This window comes from Opisthocomus hoazin, chromosome 4 (assembly GCF_030867145.1).
Source record: "Opisthocomus hoazin isolate bOpiHoa1 chromosome 4, bOpiHoa1.hap1, whole genome shotgun sequence".
Lineage (NCBI taxonomy): Eukaryota > Metazoa > Chordata > Aves > Opisthocomiformes > Opisthocomidae > Opisthocomus > Opisthocomus hoazin.
The window spans coordinates 19374963-19394661 of record NC_134417.1 but is presented as its reverse complement, the minus strand read 5'-3'; the positions used below and the strand labels follow the sequence as shown (position 1 = coordinate 19394661).

General features: G+C 41.7%; 1 protein-coding gene across 11 annotated transcripts in view; it reads right to left on the bottom strand.

Annotated features, from left to right (window-relative positions):
* Window positions 1-19699, bottom strand: part of MCF2L2 (MCF.2 cell line derived transforming sequence-like 2) — a 191141-nt gene that overhangs the window by 19549 nt on the left and 151893 nt on the right. For all 11 annotated transcript variants that reach the window (XM_075418242.1, XM_075418241.1, XM_075418245.1 and 8 more), the window contains 6 exons: window positions 17667-17792; window positions 11470-11691; window positions 9680-9772; window positions 9184-9262; window positions 5902-5974; window positions 2593-2702 (listed from right to left, as the gene is read on the bottom strand). In XM_075418242.1, coding sequence (XP_075274357.1) covers window positions 2593-2702; window positions 5902-5974; window positions 9184-9262; window positions 9680-9772; window positions 11470-11691; window positions 17667-17792 — 703 coding nt within the window. The remainder of the gene's footprint in view (window positions 1-2592; window positions 2703-5901; window positions 5975-9183; window positions 9263-9679; window positions 9773-11469; window positions 11692-17666; window positions 17793-19699) is intronic.

The following is a 19699-nucleotide window of genomic DNA, read 5'->3' as shown; positions in this document are numbered from 1 at the left end:
TTTTTGTTGTTGATGTATTTGTAAAAACACTCTTTGTTGTCCCTTACAAGAGTGGCCAGCCTGAGTTCTAGCTGGGCTTTTGCCTTTCTAATTTCCTCTCTGCATGACATAACAAGACTCCTGTACTCCTCTTGAGTTGCCTGCCCTTTCTTCCATAGGTGTTAGATCATCTTTTTTTTTTTTCTGAGTCCCAGCAAGAGCTCCCTGTTCAGCCAGGCCAGTCGTCTTCCCTGCCAGTTCATCTTGCAGCACATGGGTAAAGCCTGCTCCTGTGCCTTTAGGACTACCTCCTTGAAGCACGTCCAGCCTGCCTGGACCCCTTTGCCCTTCAGCACTCTCTCCCAAGAGACCCTCTCAGCCAGCGTCCTGAACAGGCCAAAGTCTGCCCTCTGAAAGTCCATGGTGGTGGTTTTTCTGGCCCCCCTCTTAACTTCACCTCGAACCGAGAACTCTCTCATTTCATGGTACAAATAATCCTGGAAACCATTTCTGAACATAACAAGGCCTAGGTCCTGATGGACAACAGGTTGAAAATGAGCCTGCAATGCATACTTGTGGAAAAGGTGGCCAACAGCATCCTGGGCTGCACTAGACAGAGCTTTTCCAGCAGGTCCAGGGAGGTGATGCTTCTCCTCTACTCAGCACAAGCAAGACATGCCTGGAGTGCTGTGCCCTGTCCTTGGCTCCCCAGTACAGGCGACGCAGACATTCTTGAGTGAAGTCAGCAAAAGGCCATGAAGGTGATTAAGGGAGTGCAATAGCTGACATGAGGAGAGAGTGAGAGAGCTGGGATTGTTCAGCCCGGAGAAGAAAAGCTTGGGGGGATCTTATCAAGTAAAGAAGATGGAGCTAGACGCTTCTCAGTGGAGCCCAGTGACAGGATGAGAGAGGCAATGAGCACAGACTGAAATATGGGAAATTCCATTTAAAAATATGAAAAAACCTTTTTTACTGTGCAGGTGGTTAAAGCCTGGGACAGTGTCCCCAAGGCAGTTGTGGAGTCGCCATCCTTAGAGCTATTCAGAACCCAACTGGACACAGCCCTGAGCAACCTGCTCCAGCTGCCCCTGCCTTCAGCAGGGCAGTTAGACTTGGTGGGCTCCAGAGGTTCCTGCAGGGCTCGGGCTCCCACATAGCTTCAAGTCAGTGAATCTATCAGTGAAGCACTGGTTTGTGTGTAGATCACAGTCACAGGCACTTACCCATAAGCACAGTGAAACTGAAAGAGCCAATAGTGCCCTCCCCCTCTGTACTACAGAAAGAAAACTAGATTTTAAAATAATCTGTGTTCACATAAACTACATCGCTATGGGGAGCATTGCAGGGCCGCAGGCCAGCACAGCCATGGGGGGTCCGCAGCAGATTCCTCCATGCCTTGGAAAGCAGGACCTAACTGCACATCTTTAAGCCGAGTTCAGCCCCTGCAGAGTCCCAGCTGGAAGTGCCTGCCCGGGACACAAGCTGACGTTGTGGTGGGATGCAGAGAGCCCCCTGGGGTGGGGGGTTCTCAGCTGAGCAGCCGGGTGTCACCACAGAGCCCTGGGAACCAGCCAAGGACAGCAGGAGACACAAAAGTAAAAACCAGCATACAGGGTGATCCCAGTTCCCACACTCTGGTGTAAGCTGGACCAGTTAGAAAACGTCAGTAATTTTCCTCAAATTTTTTTAAAAAGGGGTTTTATGAATTTCAAAGGAAAGACTGCTTTTCAACTTTAATTTTTAAAAGTTCATATTTTTAAAAAAGAAATTTTTACCAAAAAAAAGGTTTTAAACATTGGATTTTTTAAAGAAGAATCCGTAACTTTCTCCCCAGAATGAAAGCTTTTTGCAATGAAAAATCTTTTGGTGAATAGCCTATTTTTCAAAGAAAAAATATTCCATATTTTTTTTCCACCATCTCTACTTGTACATGTGCCTGCTTTTACTTTAAGCCTAATTTGGATATTAATCTCTTAAGACCTTGCCATTTTCTTTTTTATATTATTAGCAAAGTCTTTGCTCTAACATTTCAAAATACTACCTAAAAAAGAAACTGCTACCGATTCTCTGTTCTTGCTACTCCCAGATGAGATCCAGTTTCTTTTTAGTGTTCATTTTAACCTATATTGTGTAGAATACATCTGTTGTATTTACACCCTCAAATAATGGAGGGACTTTCTCTGACCTCATGTGCATTAATTTACTATACACTAGAGGGGAACCTACACACAGAAGAGGCAAAAAATCTCTTTGACATAAAGCAAGGAAATTAGTTAGCAAAGTCCACAGATAATCTTAAATAAGGCTAGAAACGAACTTAACTAGGATATAGAAGGTTAAAATACGCATAGTATCGCCCCCCAAATTCTACTTTTAAAACACTGAAGTCGTATAAAGATCACTGTAATGCATCAAAACTCAGACTTAAAAAATCCTAAACTGGTAACACTTTTTGGTGTTCAGGAAGCTTCATGGTACAGTGACTCAGCTTTGTAGCATTGGGTTTTGATGTTGGTTTAAACAACATACATTTAAAGTATCCACATCAAACTCCACAAATGAGTGTGCAAAAATACACCCTTTGAAAGCAAAAAACTGACTTAGCACTCCTACCTCTCTTTTGCCTGGTGCTGGGACTGGAATTCCTGTTTTTATTGTTAGATGCTTCCACGTTCGGTATCTCAGATTTGTTTTCATACACGCTTGATGACTTCCTGCTATACCTTTGAACAAAAGAAATACAAAAATAGTTACATCACTGCTTAATACCTAACAGACCACTGAGCACTAATCATTCCTTTTTATCCTCAGATATGGAAGCCTAAGGAATAAAGGGCAGGTTCTAAAATTCTGTGTGCTATAAAAATCTCCATCTGTGCAGGCACATATGTGGAGAAAGCCATTGCGGCCCCTGCCTCCTTTGCACACCACACAGTAAGCGATGTGCTTAGCGAGAGCTAAGAAGGGAATAGGGGAGGAACAAGCTGGTTGCGTGCACAGCCTCTTTTTGCAAGTCCAACTGATTCCCAAGGAACACGTGGGAAACCAGGTTAGAAAAGAGGACACCAGTTTGCCATCCTTTGCAGCATAAGTATGTTTGACTCCAGGAGAGAAATGGGTACTGGGTGGTCACAAAGAGGTCATACCAGGCGTAGAGGAATACATGGATTCCACTGGCCCCAGAATCCCCCAACTTCTGTTTCTTCTGCTCTTTGAAAACAAGAATCCAAGTGCGATGTCCCTGTCTACAGCTGAACTGCAGACGAGGGGATCCATCTTGCCAGATTTGCACAGGTACCAGCCTTGTCCTCTAACAGGAACGACATCCCTGCCCCAGCTTTGTAGGGCATTCGAGCTGCAAGGTTTTCTCATGGTTCTTATCCTCATTGTTTTGCAGACGTCTGGTGGTTTAGTTGTGGTGTTTGACTGTTATCTTTGGCAGACCGCTCCACACATTTCATTGTATCTACGCACTTGAAATACTCGTTCCCAAAATGCTCATTATTAACATGTATTGGCAATTACATTGCTGTTTACAATTAACACATCAACTGTTACACTTAACATTCACAGGGTTTGTCTTGCTGTAAGGGAAGGTCCAAGATATCATTAAAAACTTGAGAATGTTTGGAATACTAGAGATCTATGAATACTTTTTATAACGACAAGGCAGCTTGGGACTCATTGCTTTATATTTGAACCTCTGATCTGTTTCTGACAGAACCTTAACAGAGGTCTCTGTTACCTCCTGTACTAAATCAAAGTGTGACTTTGCAGCCTGATGTCAGGTACAAAATGGGGTTCAAAATAAATAAAGGAACAAATCCAAAGCACACTCACGTTTCCTTATTCTTTTTTCTCTGTTCCTTCCCAGCTAGGCTGAGATAACTGTGAAACATGCAGCTGACAGAGTTATACATTTACAGCTGCGAGAAAAGACACCAAAAAACCACACGAGCTTCTCTGAAACAGCATCTGCAGTAAAACTCCAAGAGTTTGTGTATATCTATGTGCACAGAATATTTTTACATGGATGTATGACTGAATTAGTCATACCCAATAAAGCAGATAGACTATTGTTCTAACCGCAACTATTTAAGTTTCACATGTTTAAACAGTTTAGAAAACAATACAAAGGGATCATTTCATTATCACTGAAATGCAGCAGCCATCCCTTGACAGAGATACAGCAGCAATAGACACCATAAGGCATCTCATTTCAGAATTAAACAGTGAAACTTTGGGGAAGAATTTACAGAGAGAGAATTTAAATAGATTGAGAAAGGACTTTGTGACATTCAATAATCACCTGTATTAAGGGCGCTGGCTCTAAGTGCCCCTTTTGCTGATGCTTTAGATCCAACACTGAGTCAGGCCAGCCCTGCCTTATCTCATGGAATTCGAGCCCCAAGTGCTGGGGTGGCATATAAACAAGTAAATGGCATAGTATTTGTCATGGAACAGATATGGCTCAGGGTGGGGAGAGCGTCCTGCAAACAGATTTCCCCAGTGTCACATTACAGGTTTGACAATTCCCAATAACCGTTAGAGTCACTGTTACACGTGGGCAGCCCATAGAAGGGGTCTATTGGTTAGATAAAATCTCAGTAATTAATTAGCCTCCAGCCACTGGCAGAGCGCTGATGATGCTGGTTGCTCTTCAGCTAATACTGTCTATCACTGGCTTACTCACAGCACCTTTCACAATTCAGGCTGCTTAGTCATGTCGGTCATAAACACAGGCTATGCCCATGTGGGTGGCTATCACAAAGTCTAGTTTCTTCCTTCCTCTTCTCGCCTCCACCCAGCATCTCAAAACAGGTTGCAGAAGGGGCTCCACAGTCTGAGGAATCCTCGAGCCACTATTTCACATCAGCTAGCGCACCTCGTGCTGCAATTCCCCTGTACTTGCTTCTCTCTGAGACACGTATTACAGAGGATCAAGGTGGCCTCTGCTTACAGCAGCCAATAGGACCCTTTGAACTTTGTTCCATTCATGAAAGCTCAGAGCGTTGTTCTTCCATGAAGACTTTACTCTTCCTGTCCCTATAATAGCCCAGCATGTAGAGCAGAAGCATCTAATATCTCCTACACTGGCCTAGCTGGCAGAGTGAAGACCACAAACACTTCGTTTTTCCTTTGTTTTATTCCACTCTAGGACAAATAGCTAATCACAAGGCCTTTCTTCCTGGAGTTAAATAATTTTCTGTTGGCATATTTTGTCTATAATTTCTGCTTTGAAAATTCGCTCTTTAAGAGCCTTGTAAAAGTCACATACATCTGGAATGATTTGAAACATCTTTGTGATTGCATTTCACATTTTACTGGAATAATTTTCTCCTATTGCCAAGGTGGTTTTGCTGAAAGATTTTCACCCTTAAACCTTTTCAGCTTAAATCTTAAACAAAGCAAAGGTAATGAAGTCTAGAGAAAATATAGTGCAGGATTAACAGCACTGTATCTGTTTAAAATTTCTTGCACCGAGTTCTACAACTCTCAAAGGCTGGCTGTGTTATCTGGGATCTCTTGATTCAGTTGGTCCTGCTAAAATATTACAGTGATAGCCCATGCCAACTTACATTAAACTTGCCCAACAATTGGGTCATTACAAAAATTTGCTGACAGCTCCATTTAACATCCTGGAAATGTTCCAATACATTTTGTCTAAACTTGAGTTAATCTGGAGCATATGGTTCTTTTGCAAAACCAAATGATCATCTTTGAAGTGAATTCTGCATTGTGATTTTAGTTTCCCCATGAGCAAAACCTTTATCTGCCTTTACATGTCTTTAAAGAATTTGCAAACAATTGAGTAAGTTCATACCCAGAAAGCTAAACACAGAAAACTGAGAATTTATGTACTGCAAAAACACAAAGGAAAGACAAAACATGGCCCTGCTATGCTGTGATAGCTGTGGTTACCTGCTCGCGTTGGAGGAATCCATTGGTGCATGGTATACGCTCTCGGTGATTCTTTGGTGCAGTTGACTTGCTTCTGTTAAAGTAAAAGTAAAAAGAAATTGCTCCAAATTGGATAAGTTGCTTCCTTGTTTGCATAGAAAGTAGGAAAGCGAGAGAGAAATAGGAGAGGAGAGGACAGATTTTGACTGCTGCTGCAATCAGGATGGAGTACTCGTACTTGAAGAGAAAGGCATACAATGATCTTAAAGGCTGAAAACTTAGCTCACCCAAACAGCTCTTCTACCCATATTTTTTTCAGCACAGAAGAAATTTCTTCCCCTATGACCTTCTCTTTTCTCTGTACCTCTTCCTAGTTCACTGCACAATATGGATCTAGAGAATGGACATAATTGCATTTTTCCCAGAATAGAAGTTTGTGGCTCACAGCTTTTTCTGGATTTAGCAAGACGTACTTCAGTCCTTTTGCACATGCAGCCACCTAGTAGAATGTATCCTCATCCCTCTGAAGGATGCTTTGCTCAATAATGTTATTCAGATGCAACTTGTTCACTTTTTTCGCACAGCTGCAGGGTAGCAACAGACTCATTTGTACCTATGTCCAGTAACTGTGAATGGAGAAAGACGATAAGAAAGATGCTGACAACCTGGTATTCAGGGCCAGGAGAGTCAGACACTGAGAAGTGAGGAAGCAATGGAAGGACCTGCTTTCAAACTCTCACATTGCTGAGATCCTAAAGCTACTTCACTCTGGAAGAAGATGAAGCTCCGGAAAATGAAAGGAGAATAGACAAAGCGACAGAAACAGCACCAAAAGATTAAATTCAACAGTCTTTTGTGGGTGGGAATGCTGGGAGAGAGAAGCACTCTGGGTGGGGAGTTGGAAGTAGCTCCATTCCTGTTTTTGGCAACTGATTCACAGCCTTGCACAAATCCCTTAAGCTGTGTCCTTAAGTCCTTCGCCTGCAAGCAACAATCATGCTCTTTGGGATCCACGGATCAAGGTGTTACCCAAAGCCCCGTTAGCATTCCAGGCTCACTGCACTCTGCCATAGCAGGTGTATAGACACTAAGTGTCTGGACACTAATGACCCATATGTTAAAGTATTTACCACATACCTCTGGCCACCTTCTTTGCCCATTACTTGCTCATTCATCTCAGCTGGTTCCTTCCAACATTCCAACACCCTGTGCAACTCCTAACAACAGTCATTAAACATATCCCAGACAAATAAATGCATCCCTTTTCCTTCTCTCATTACAACTCACAGCTGGAAAAATATCCAGTCTCAGATTAAGCACGAATTAAGGCCTCTTCTTTCATGAGTCACTGGAAATAGAAACAACTGTTTAAAAACACAGGACAAAGCATTTGCTTCCTGCTATCAGTATTGTAATAAGGGCTTTGGTTCCTGTGATCATTTCGGAAAAGGCATTCAGAAGAGTTGCAATAGCATAAAAGATACAATTTCTGCCCTCTGACTGCTGCTCTGCTGAACTGACAAAGAAGAAAAGCTTGACTTTGCTCATAGAGTGGGCTGAAAGTCATCCGTGGATATTCTCAAGACCAAACTGGATAAAATCATAAGTAACCTGGTTTGACCAATAACTGGCTCTGCTTTCAGCAGGACGTTGGACTGTGATGTCCCGAGGTCCCTTGAAACCTGAAATATTCTAGGATTCTATAATCTTAAAACCAAACAAGAATGAATATCAAAATATAAATGTTTTCAAAAACTTTCAGTCTTGATTCCTGCATAGTTTTCTCTGGAAAATGCATGGTAACTCCAGCATATAGGTCCTGTATGCCACAAAGATTTCACAAACGCTCATCTGGGTGACATACAAGCTTCATTTTCTTTGCCCTAGAAACATACATGGAGGATTAGCACTCTACCTTATTAAGTACATACATTTTCTCCATAAGCTATTCTTCTCTTCTGTCGTAGCTGAAGTAAAGCCAGCTTTTACACTTCAGAAGTAAATATTACAAATCACATCGGAGAGTCCCTAGATCAAGTCCTGAAGCTGCACTGATAAGGAACTTGAGTTCTTTCCTCAGCAGTTCCCGCTGAACTGACCACAGTGAAATTCAGAATAAAAAGGAGAAAGGATGAAGACAAGAACAGTAACAAAAGACCCGAGTAGTAAGCATTGTAAATAAATATATTGTTACGGGTCGGATGAAATTGCTGAGGCCAATGTGCATAGCTGTTTCCGTCCACTTAAGGAGGTTGTAAGAACTCATTGCCTTTGTGAAACAGACAAAATAAAGGTGACCTCTAAAGTTAAAGCACAGGCACAGGTTTCCACCTAGGACAAATTCTGCTTTGGAATCTGAAGGATGTGGGTGGAGAGGGTTTGCTGGCATTTCTTTAAAGAGAGATGTTTATTGAAAGAAGCAGAACATGACAGGTCAAGGTGAGCAGCAATGCCAGGGCCCAGGAAAAATCTGTATTGGACACAGCTATGTTCTTTTTGTCCTAAGAGAGCCTGAAAAATGGCTTTTAGGACTCTGTACATTCTTGTTCATAAACAGAATAGTATCTCAGATGGCTTTCATCAATATGTTCTATTACTATCTGGAATAACCTAACTTAATTTTGTCTGTCTCGGGTTCAGTATCTTACATGAAAAAGGAGTGTCATTATTTTAGGTACTTATGAGGCTTCAGTCATTCATGTGTTGAGCCCGTCACAAATCACCTTCATAGTGACATATCTGTGAGAGAAGGAAATGTCATTAACCATGTTTTAGAGGGAGGTCACTGAGATAAAAAGATGGGATAACTGACTGATATTTAAAAGATACAGTGGGCAACTAGATTTAAATAAAACCCCTCAAACCAACAAAGCAAAATAAACAACAGGATGGAGAGGAACAGTTGTTGTGTCCAGTCATGTGTGGAAGGAGACCTTTTGTGTTAGGTCTTATGAGAAGGCACAGAGTGAAGACTGGGACCCCATCGCCTCACATGTTGATGGAAATGCATCTAGGGTTGCAGATTGAGAGGGAGAACAGAGGAAAATCATGTTCCTTGGACTAACTGTGAATGGAATAATTATTCAGGCCATTTCTAAAGTTCAAAGAAATTTTCTTTGATCAGGACAAGGGTTTAAATCCCAGCAATGCTTCAACCACCCAACTCATCCTCCTATAGAAGACCTGTTCTTGTCGATTTCACTGGTGGTACTGGAAGGCACTGTAACTCATCCCAACTCCATGTTGTCACACACAGCTACAGAAGGAAGGCAACATTACCAGATCTCGCTCTGTGTATCCTACCTCTACATGCTTCCAGTTGTCCTGTCAGGACTTTGCGAATCTCTGAAATCCAGGTGTTTTTCAGCTCAACAGAAGATGCCTGAGAACACAAGAGGAAAACGCAAAGCAAATCTAGTTAAAGCCTGGTGCCAGTCACTTGGCTGCCCTGACCTGCTCTCAGTTTTCCCAAGAAATGGAACACTGTGACCAGCTTTGAGCAAAGTAGAGGACATTCTTCAAGACGGAAGAGTTACCGTGAATCTAAGGTTCTGTCCTTGCTTTCCTGTCCAGCGTTCCAAGTAATTTTCCACTACTTTATTTCCTCTTATACCCAAAATCATGACCATTTTCACAATGCTAAACCGGCAATTTCAGTGCCAACACAACAGTGAAGCTTCCCATAGCTATTGTTTCTTGAGGGTACAAGGCAGTGAAAGTCATGAAACTGAAAACATTCTTAAAAGTAATTAAATTGAAAGGAAGTATAGTCCTTGGAAAAACAAAGGATCGTTGTTACCTGAATAATATAGACCTCTTCTCTGCCATTATACCAGATCTCAAACTTCTTGTTATCCCCTTTTACGTTTTCTGTAATGCCCACAGTGCTCATCTGTTTCAAAACAGAAAAGAAGCAGCTGGAATCTGGAAAATGTCAATAGTCTTTACACTCTTTATCCTCTGAGAAGCATTTTTAAAGGGCTGCGTTCACTTCTGCACCTTGAGGAGTCATTAAAAGTAAAATTCAGAAGATATTATTTTTCAGCATCTAGTTCATCATTCATCTTTTTGACTGTTGTAGGAAAAAAAAATAAGTGCTCAAAAATAAGACAAGATAATGTCTGATCATGAGTTTATCCTCTTTGCTTTTTTTTGTTTGAACCGTGGGTCAGTTTTCAACCCTATACTGGCTCTTGTCCACCTACAGAAATTTTCAGTTTGAGGAAGATGGTATTTTCAACTTGCCACCTCTGAAGAGGGAGGGATCATGGCTTTGTAAGATTTAACAACTCATTTTCAAATCCAGACAACACAAAAAAACTAATATAGTTTCAGGAAAAGTGAAAAAAAGAGGTGAGCAAGGAGCTAAGTGCCTAACTGGGCAAGACAAACGAGAAACAGAAGAAAATAATTCTAGATTTCATATCATCATAGAATGTTTTGGGTTGGAAGGGACCTTATAGATCATCTCATTCCAACCCCCCTGCCATGGGTATGGACACCTTGACTACATCAGGTTGCTCCAAGCCCCATCCAACCTGGCCTTGAAAACTTCCATGGAGGGGGCAGCCACAACTCCTCTGTGCAACATGTGCCAGGTCCTCACCACCCTCAGAGTAAAGAATTTCTTTCTTATATCTAATCTACCCTATTTTAATTTCAAGTCATACCCCTTGTCCTGTCACTACATGCCCTTGTAAAAAGTCCCTCTCCACCTTTCTTGTAGGCCCCTTCAGGTACTGGAAGGCTGCTATAAGGTCTCCCTGCAGCCTTCTCTTCTCCTGGTTGAACAGTCCCAACTCTCTCAGCCTTTCCTCACAGCAGAGGTGTTCCAGCCCTCGGATCATTTTTCTGCCCTCCTCTGGACCTACTCCAACAGGTCCATGTCTGTCCTATGCTGAGGGCTCCAGAGCTGGGTGCAGGACTCCTGGTGAGGTCTCACCAGAGCGAAGCAGAGGGGCAGAATCCCCTCCGTTGACCTGCTGGCCACGCTTCTTTTGATGCGGCCCAGGATACAGTTGGCCTACTGGACTACGAGCACACTTTGCCAGATCATGCTGAGCTTCTCATCAACCAGCACCCCCAAGCCCTTCTCCTCAAGGCTGCTCTCAATCCATTCTCCATCCAGCCTTTATCTGTGCTTGAGATTGCCCCGCCTCATGTGCAGGACCTTGCACTTGACCTTGTTGAACTTCATGAGGTTCACATTTTGTCACATTGTCACAGAATGTATCTGCTCAAATAATATCAATAGTAAAGCTCGCAATAGAACTGAACTTAGAGGATGCTTATAGGCACAACAATGAGAGATGCAGTCCATTCAGTCTTGCTTCTCTTTATGGGACGCTGGGCAAGAACACACAAGGTGCCCATTTGTATTAAGTTGCAAAACCAAGGTTCACAGCTGGAGTTGCAGGACATATGGCTGGGTCTGCCTCCAGATCAAAACTAAACGGGAGCTTTCATTTACTCAGGGGTGTAAGACAGCTCCAGACATGGGTACCTGCTTCAGGTCTCCACATGGAAACATCCCCATGTTGTGAGAACACCAGATTTATGTCTCTCCCTCACCGTTACCACATTTATTACCTTTAATGAATTTTTAAAGCTGTAGGAAGCTGTCTTCTCATGGCCATCTGTGTTCTCCTCCCGTTTCTTGCAGAAAAGTAGCATCTTTGTATAGAGGAAGAGGTGTCTCTGCATCGGTTTGAATCTAGCCAAGTCCTTCACCTTGTTGTGCCCCTTCTTGTGGTCAGTCCACACATTGAAGGAACCTTGCATCAACAGCTTTCCAAGCTCATTTACATCCCCCTGGCAAGAAAGGAAAAGAGAGAGGCTACATCACGTTCAAACAAGGGTAATCCCAGGCACAGTTCTTTCCCCTAGTGGTGTTTAAGCTTCCAGGCAGAGGCATGTGCCTAGGCATCCCTTGTGTTGGAGAGCAGACGTGTTAAAGCTGGAATCCCACTTGCACATGTCTCCTTGCTAAACGTGTGTGGTTTCTTCATATAACCAATAACTTTTTGTTTTCCATGTCCATAATTCTCAGTTTGTCTCCCCATTCATAGTTAGTGTCTAAGGTCTCCCTTAGGACCTCTTTCAGTCTGACACACACGCTGTCCCCTCTGATGACCTCAGAGGAAGCATCTTTTGACAAGAATGGGGTTTCAAGACTCCTGACTCCAAGGCAGTACAAAGGCCCAGTGTAACTCGGATATCCAAGCAAAGGCCTTGGTTCTGAAATACTTAGGCTCAGTTTCTGCTCTGCTACGAGCTTCTTCGATCCCTGGGCAACACCTTGAAAGATACTTGGATGTCTGAAGACACAAATTGGTGCCTAGAGGTACATAGGTGTGTAATTCTCGCCAATAGCAAAATAGTCTTTAAAAGCTTTGTCAGTAGTTTCTTGACTCACCATCTGCAAACTATGCAATGCTGCGCAGCCTTGGGCAAAGAGGGAGTAAACGCACCAAAGAGCCATAGAAGTACCCAAAGGAAAGTGAAACCAAGCAGGAACCAGACCTTTCTAAGTTAACACCCTTGTCTGAGGACTACTGATGGGTAAATACTTCAACTGATATAAATATTTGTCTCAGATGCCACCAGCACAAACATTTACAGCACAGTTCAGTACTAAAGAGTGTAGCAATGTGTGAATAGAGGACATGGCAACATCTATATTGTAATTGTCTTCAACAAATAATGATAATCATAATTATCCTAGCAACAAGTTTTTCTAGGAGTGCTTTGTATAATAAATTGAGAGAATAAGCTCAGTGCATTAGTAAAGTACTTATTTTCAACATCTGTATGTTCTGTTGATTATAAGCTGAGGACGCTGGCTCCAAGTGGGAATGTCTGATTTCTTAAACTACAGATTGCAACCTGTTCTCCCTCTCACTCCCCGTCCCCTACCCTAGACACAACTGCAAAACCAGAGTTTGATTAGGTACTTTTCCACTCCGTATCAGGGTATTATTAGATTCTCCAAAGCATTCAAAAACCCTCAGTAATTTCTATAACATTCTCTCATCTCCAATACGTAATAAAAGCATATTGATGACATGTAAAGTTAAATAAAAACCCCAAACATCTTTTCCACATAGTTCTGATGATGGCGAGAGGCTCGGGTCACTCCAGGCACTGTTCGATATGGCACTGAGATCCAGAACTTCAGTTCAACTCTTGTGATAGGATCATCTCTTCAATCTTGGATCTAGGATCAGGATTACAACAAGTGAAGTGGGAGGCCACTGCTGCAGAGAGCAAGAGCATGGACAGGGCTGGCAGTCTGCAGCAATCCCACAACAGACTTTGAATATTAGGGCCCTGGACTCTCTCTTCAGAGTGAGCAACAAATAGAGAGGATGACACTGTTTCCGGTAAACTGTTCTAGTGGACAGCAAGATTTTGTCCTAAAGGATGTTTATTTAAACTGGAGGATTCGCTCACTATCTCAAATATAATTATCCCCCGTTAGAACAACACACTGTATCTCATGTTCATGAAACATGAGATACACATGTGAATGGCTTAAGTGCTGCATAACTCACAGACAAACTACCCAGGCCAGATTTTATACAAATGTTGTGATGATAGTAAGAAACATCTCTAAAACTTCTGCTCTCCAAGCTTTACTCTAGTGGTTTTTTTTTTTGTGGCTTTGCCTAAAAATTTAAAAAAAAAAAAAAAAAAAAATCAAAAAAAAAAACCCCACACACAACCCAAAACCAATGCCAAACTCACATGTTGGCAATTTCTCTCACAAGAGTTCAGCTTCTGAAGCCTGCATGTGCACAGGTCCACAAAGCAGAACATCCTGTGCAATTAGGAGCGTTCATCAGCTGCCACAAAACCTGCTTTTCTGCTGACATAGTATCTTCTCTGAGAGGTGTTCTGTTCAAGTATTTCTATCACCTCTGTGTGGGAAAAACTCCACAAGGTGGGGTGTGGTTTCATGAGCTACGGGAGGTGTTTATTTGGCATCACAGCTGAGCAGCTGGGATAGGTGGAACAGGGAGAAGAAAGTGTTGGGTTCATCCTTTTTCACACTTTCATTCCACTTAATAATAACGTAGCAAACCATGTCAGGAATGCTGTCAGCATTAGGCTACACAGCAGCTGTGTTCCACATTGTCCTGCCTTTCAGTTCAGCTAACAAAGCCGAGGCAAAAATCTAGTCCTTGGAGCTACTACCTGGCATTTCATGGAAGGCTGGCAAATTCAAAAGTAGAAGCTGAAAAGGAACCAGAACACTCCGTTGAATTCCTGACTACAAAACTGCATTGTGACTAGAAAGGAAGGAATAGGCAAAAGGGTGACCTCTTTAATGGACAGGCATCTGGATAGATCCCTTCTGCCCAGGGTAATAGGTTACCTTTCTTGGAGAAGCTCCTCTGCCCATTGCTTACAGAACTGTTTAAAATTAAATTTTTGTAAAGTTGCTGTAACTACATACACTTAAACTGGGAAAAACATGAGGAAAGCTGCCTTTCTCTTTGGGGATTAGTCAGAAAGAGTGGAAAGTGGGGAAAAGACGTGCTGTAACCGTGAGCTTCCCAGGATCAGTCAACATGAGTAAAGTCTGCAACGATAATATGCAGGCTTTAAAGAGGCTTTCCAAAATTAATCTCTGAGACATCTCATAGCCATACCCAGAACGGTTTAGAGAAGCTTTCACAAGCTCTTTCTCCTGACATGTAGAAGGCTGTAAAAGACTGACTACAGAAAACAAATGGGCTCAATTCCAAAAAAAACAGACAGAAACAGTCCTACCTTTCCTACAAATACAAATGAAGACTTGATTGCTTCAAAAGAGAAACTGTTGAACAAGGTTACTTGTTCAGCAATGTTGTCCTGGTTTCAGCTGGAACAGAATTAATTTTGTTCCCAGTAGCCGCTGTGTTTTGGACTTCATACCAGAAGAATGTTGATAACACTGATGTTTTCAGTTGTTGCTAAGAAATCAAGGACTTTCTTCAGTTTCTCATGTTCAGCTGATGAGCAGGTGCACAGGAGCTGGGAAGGAGCACAGCCAGGCAGCCCAAGCTGGCCAGTGGAAATATTCTGTACCATAGATATTGTGCTCAGTTTATAAATGGGTGTTGGCTGGTGGGCAGGAATCCTTTTTTTTCAATACTCTTTTCTGGGAGTTTGGATCCTCTCTTGTCCAGGAGTTCAAACTTTTTTCCATGAGTTCAGGTTTTTGGAGGAGTTCCACAAAATTTGCAAAATTCATGAGCTCCGGGAAACCCACGGGTTCCACAATCGCTGCTCAGGGACTGGCTGCGAATTGGTCATCAGGCAGTAATAAAATTGTATTGTGTATAGTTTGTTTTGCATATTCATTATTATTATTATTACTATGGTTAGTATTAGTATTTCCTTTGTCATCTTATTAAACTGTCTTTATCTCAATGCACAAGTTTTATCTTTTGCCCATTTCTCCTTGTCATCCTGGTGGGGGGGGGGCGGGCAGGGGAAGGGTAACCGAGCAGCTGCCTGGTGCTTAGTTGCCGGCTGCCAGGTTAAAACATGACAAATGTGCAAGTTACCAGTTTGTGCAGAAGTTGCTGGAGACCCCAGGAGGAGCCAGCAGGCTGTCACTGCAATCAGCGATTCACAAAGCCAAGTCAAGCAAAAGCACCCTGGGTGCTGAGAACAGTGGCACCAGGACAAAGACACTTATCCCTAGAAAGTCCATAAAAGAAAGCCTGGAGAAACCCAAAAGCAGCAGAGATGTGTCTTGAGTTATGAACATAATGCTCCAGGAAAAGCTTTTCATAAAACAGAAGTACTAGAAGGGAAAGTTTGTCTACTGTGATGGAAAAGTGAACACAAGCTTTGCCACTGGCTTTAAATGAAAAAAAGCCAGCTTCCCAAGAGTAGGAAAACTAAAACGAAAACTGACCACTAAAGTGAACCAGTTTTGTTTTCATTCTCAGGAAATACAAATAGGAATAAAACATACAGAATTAAAATTATTTTACAATTTAGCTTTAGAAGTCTCAAGGGCTTTACCAATAGCAGTTAAATATATTTGGATAAATCCTCATCTCTAGTGAGTCACTTTAAACTGTTGGCTTCTCTCTCTACATTTAATTAAAATGTATAGCTGACAATACATTTTTACATCCAATTACACAAGTATAAAAGTATATTTCATTTTAAGACCTGTGTTTTCTTTTGTGTTACTGAAATTAAGATTTGCTCAGTGAAGATTCAAAAATACCTAGCGTTTCTGCTCCACCAGAAGAGATATTAGTAAAGAGTTCTTTAAGAACTTTCAATGGCAGAAACAATCAGATGCGAGATTTGACCTTGTATGTTGGAGACGTTAAAAAGCTAATGAACTATTCCTGTTCAGCCAACAAACCTGAACATAGTACGTTTCTCCTACCTTGACAAAACTTGGAAATACTAAAAATTAGATGGAAATCATATTAAAAAAAATACTGCTAATCTAAATGAAGCAGGAAAACTTCATGCTATGTTCTTAATCTAAACTCCATTCTTGGTGCAAAGATGTACAGTGCAGAGCCCCTGATCAATTCATAGTAGGTGTAGCTCATAGCTGCGCAGAAGGCTGGGGTAAAGTGTATGCTTTACGTAAGTTTGGCAGACCTAAGTTATGCTTAGGACCTGTGGTGTTTCTGTGATCCACAGGCACTACAGCTAGTCCATGTGTTTACTAGTATAACAAGGTGGCCACTGCTTTGCATTCAACCCAGTAGAGCTACTTCAGGGTAAGAACTCATATTCTCATTTCAAAGGTAATGCACAATCCACAGGAGCGTCTCCACCTGAATACAGCAGGGGATCTATGACACACAGCCGAGCAAGCAGTTAAATTCATTTATAAAATAATGCTGACAGAGGGCATGGTTTCCTCAGCTACCAGATGCAGATGGACCTGCACAAAAGGGAGAACTATAGAAATTAAAACTCCTGAAGCCACTCCACCCTGAAAAACACAGACCAACTCTTCCCACCCAGACGCAGTCATTATAGAATTCAGCGCTTTCTTGGGAAGTCACATTCTGCAGAAAATATTCTTTTGCTGGTGTCCAGACTAAACACTCTTATTCTGATCTAATAATTCTTTGAACACAGCTCTCAGTACAGCATTTTTTCTTGACATTTTCTCCCTGCAGCTATTTCAAAAACGGGCGATCACATCACCCTCAGGCCTCATTTTGCCAGACGTGTTTCTCCTTTATGTGTCAATCGCTTCCACTTCTCACTTAAGGGCTCATTTTCCATAGGCAACACTAGTTCTTGAAAGTCATATGACTCCCATGGAGCTTCAGCAGAGAGATATATACATTTGTGGCCTTTGGTTTGTACTGTGGTTGTTATTTTGCATTTCAGATAATGAGTCTGCTGGTCACTGGCATGGATTCTATTACCCACTTTCAATGGAAGCCAAATTGTCCTTCCTAAGTGCATAGGATTTGCAAACACTTGAGTTGCATAGCAGCCACAAAGTTTCAGCAAATTTCTGGTCACATCTGTCACACTTGCTACCTCTCACCTACAAATGAGTTTTGGGTGTGATTACGCAGGAGTGCATTTGTCCCACTTCCTCCCCGTATTCACACCCCCGCCTCCACATGAGAGGTATGCTGACGTGTATTTTTGGTCATGGCAACATGCCACTGAGTGGCATCCTTCAAGAAGGTAGCACAGGCTCCTGCAAAGCGTACCAGCCAAGGGCACAGCACAGTCCATGACGAGAGGAACATTGAATGGGTCAAGACCAGAGTAAGAGCAACAGCAAATAATACCTCGTATCCTGTGATTGCTATCTGGTGCATGGAGTCATTTACTGACTTGATGATATCAAGAACTGTGGCCAGAGCTTCTTCCAATTCAGCAGTTCCCTCTGAATTCTTGCTGCACTTGAGCATTTCCTGATCAAAAAACAATATGAAAACTACTTGAAAACTTCTTACTCCAGAAGCCACCATAAGACAATCCTCCACAAAATTTGCGCTGCATAGACCAAGTAGCAGAATGACAAGTAGGAGAAAAAAAAAAACAAACAAAAAAACCCCAACAAACCAAACATTTTGAACTTTTAGGCATTTTCAAGTTTCATGGGTTCATTTAATATGAGACGGGACCATTCTGACATATTTACAATGAACCTTCTGCATGTCACAATTACATACAGGGGTTTTTTAACTCCACATCTGCTAGAAAAGAAACTCAACCTTAATATAATGATTTCAGGTGTTAGAGAACTCACAATTTCCTTTTGCAATTTGTTCCACAAAGTATTTATTACCATTGTTAAAAATATAAATTGATTTCTAGTCCGAATTTGGCAGGTTTGACGTTCCACTCATCAGGTCTTAGCAACCTCTTGCCAAATAACGAAATTCCGCATCTTTCTGTGTAGATGCTTGTAGAGCTATGGTCAAATCATCTCACAAAACTCTGCTGAAATCAAATGAGACTTCTTTAATCTAAATAATCTAAGACATGTTTTTCAGCTGTTAATTTTTTTTGGGGGGGAAGGGGGGTGATGGGGGGACACGACAGAGGGAATAGGCAAGATTACTATAAATCTTCCCCACCTCTTATTCTCTACCTCTACACTACAATCTACAGATCTACATCTGCAAATTTGAAAACTTTTTCTCAGAGACAGTAATTTTCAAAAATAATGCTGACCTCTAGCAAAAATTTATCAAGCATTTTATTCAGCTTGAAATAAGGGAAGTTATTCCGTCCTCCAACCCTTGCACAAGGAACAAGAGACAAAGTTCTGGACAGGTTAAGGAGCATGTGCCCAAAGCAAAGAAACAAAACCTTTTGAGGGCTCAATTTCTGTAATCACTTCACATACACAGATCCTATTTGGATTTCCAAATATTTAGGGCCAACTACTTGCACAGCCCAATACAGCTCTTTACAAGGATGACTTTTCTTATGTCTATACGTGTCTTTTGCTTGAAAGGTTCTAGTCATACCTCAGGACTTAATTCTCTTCATGTAAACAATGGTTGTAACTTACACAAATCCTGAAAGACACTAAAATCTTCATTTTAAATGAAATTAATTGCCTTGCTTCTTGCTCTTCTGCCTACATAGGAGCCCTGAACCCGATTCATGTGCACAGATTGTTTTTTTCCCAATCTGTTGTATAGAAAGCAGTTCCTGCCAATGAGTATCCACCCGAGATCAGAATCAGACTCTGTATCTTTGCTAAAAGCATCTAGGGAAGAAAAGGTTAACTGATACAAACCCACGCATGGTTGGCACAGTTGTGAGAAGACAAGAATCTCCATTAAACAGAAAAAGTAAGATGACTGTAATCAAAAGTAGCAAGATAACCGATTACTGTCACGTATAGTGACCTGTGATTTTGATGCTTGGAATCTGCATCCATTAATCAGCCAAAAGAAGAAGTTTATTGCTTGTTAAAGAGACAATAGCTCCAGTGACAGAATTCATAACCAAATAACCATTTTATTAATTATTATTGATTTGTCCATGCCCCATATACGTACCAATAGAATGAAAGAAGTGTTTGGCTGAATACAATTTTCACTTCAGAAATGCAAACTGTGAAGCAACTAAGAAATAAATTCCTGTAATAATAGCACCTCACTAAGAACTGTACAGTAAGTGAGTTTAGTTTTGTTTTGTTATGCTAACTACAATGTCAACAGAAACTACGCTTCAGAAATACACCTAGGAATGAATCAAGCCTTTAGTAATCTTTATTACAGTAAGAATTAGATCCCTTCAGCAGAGGTGGCCATTCACATGGTTTTCATTCAGGCATAGCATTTTCAGCCACATTTTGAGT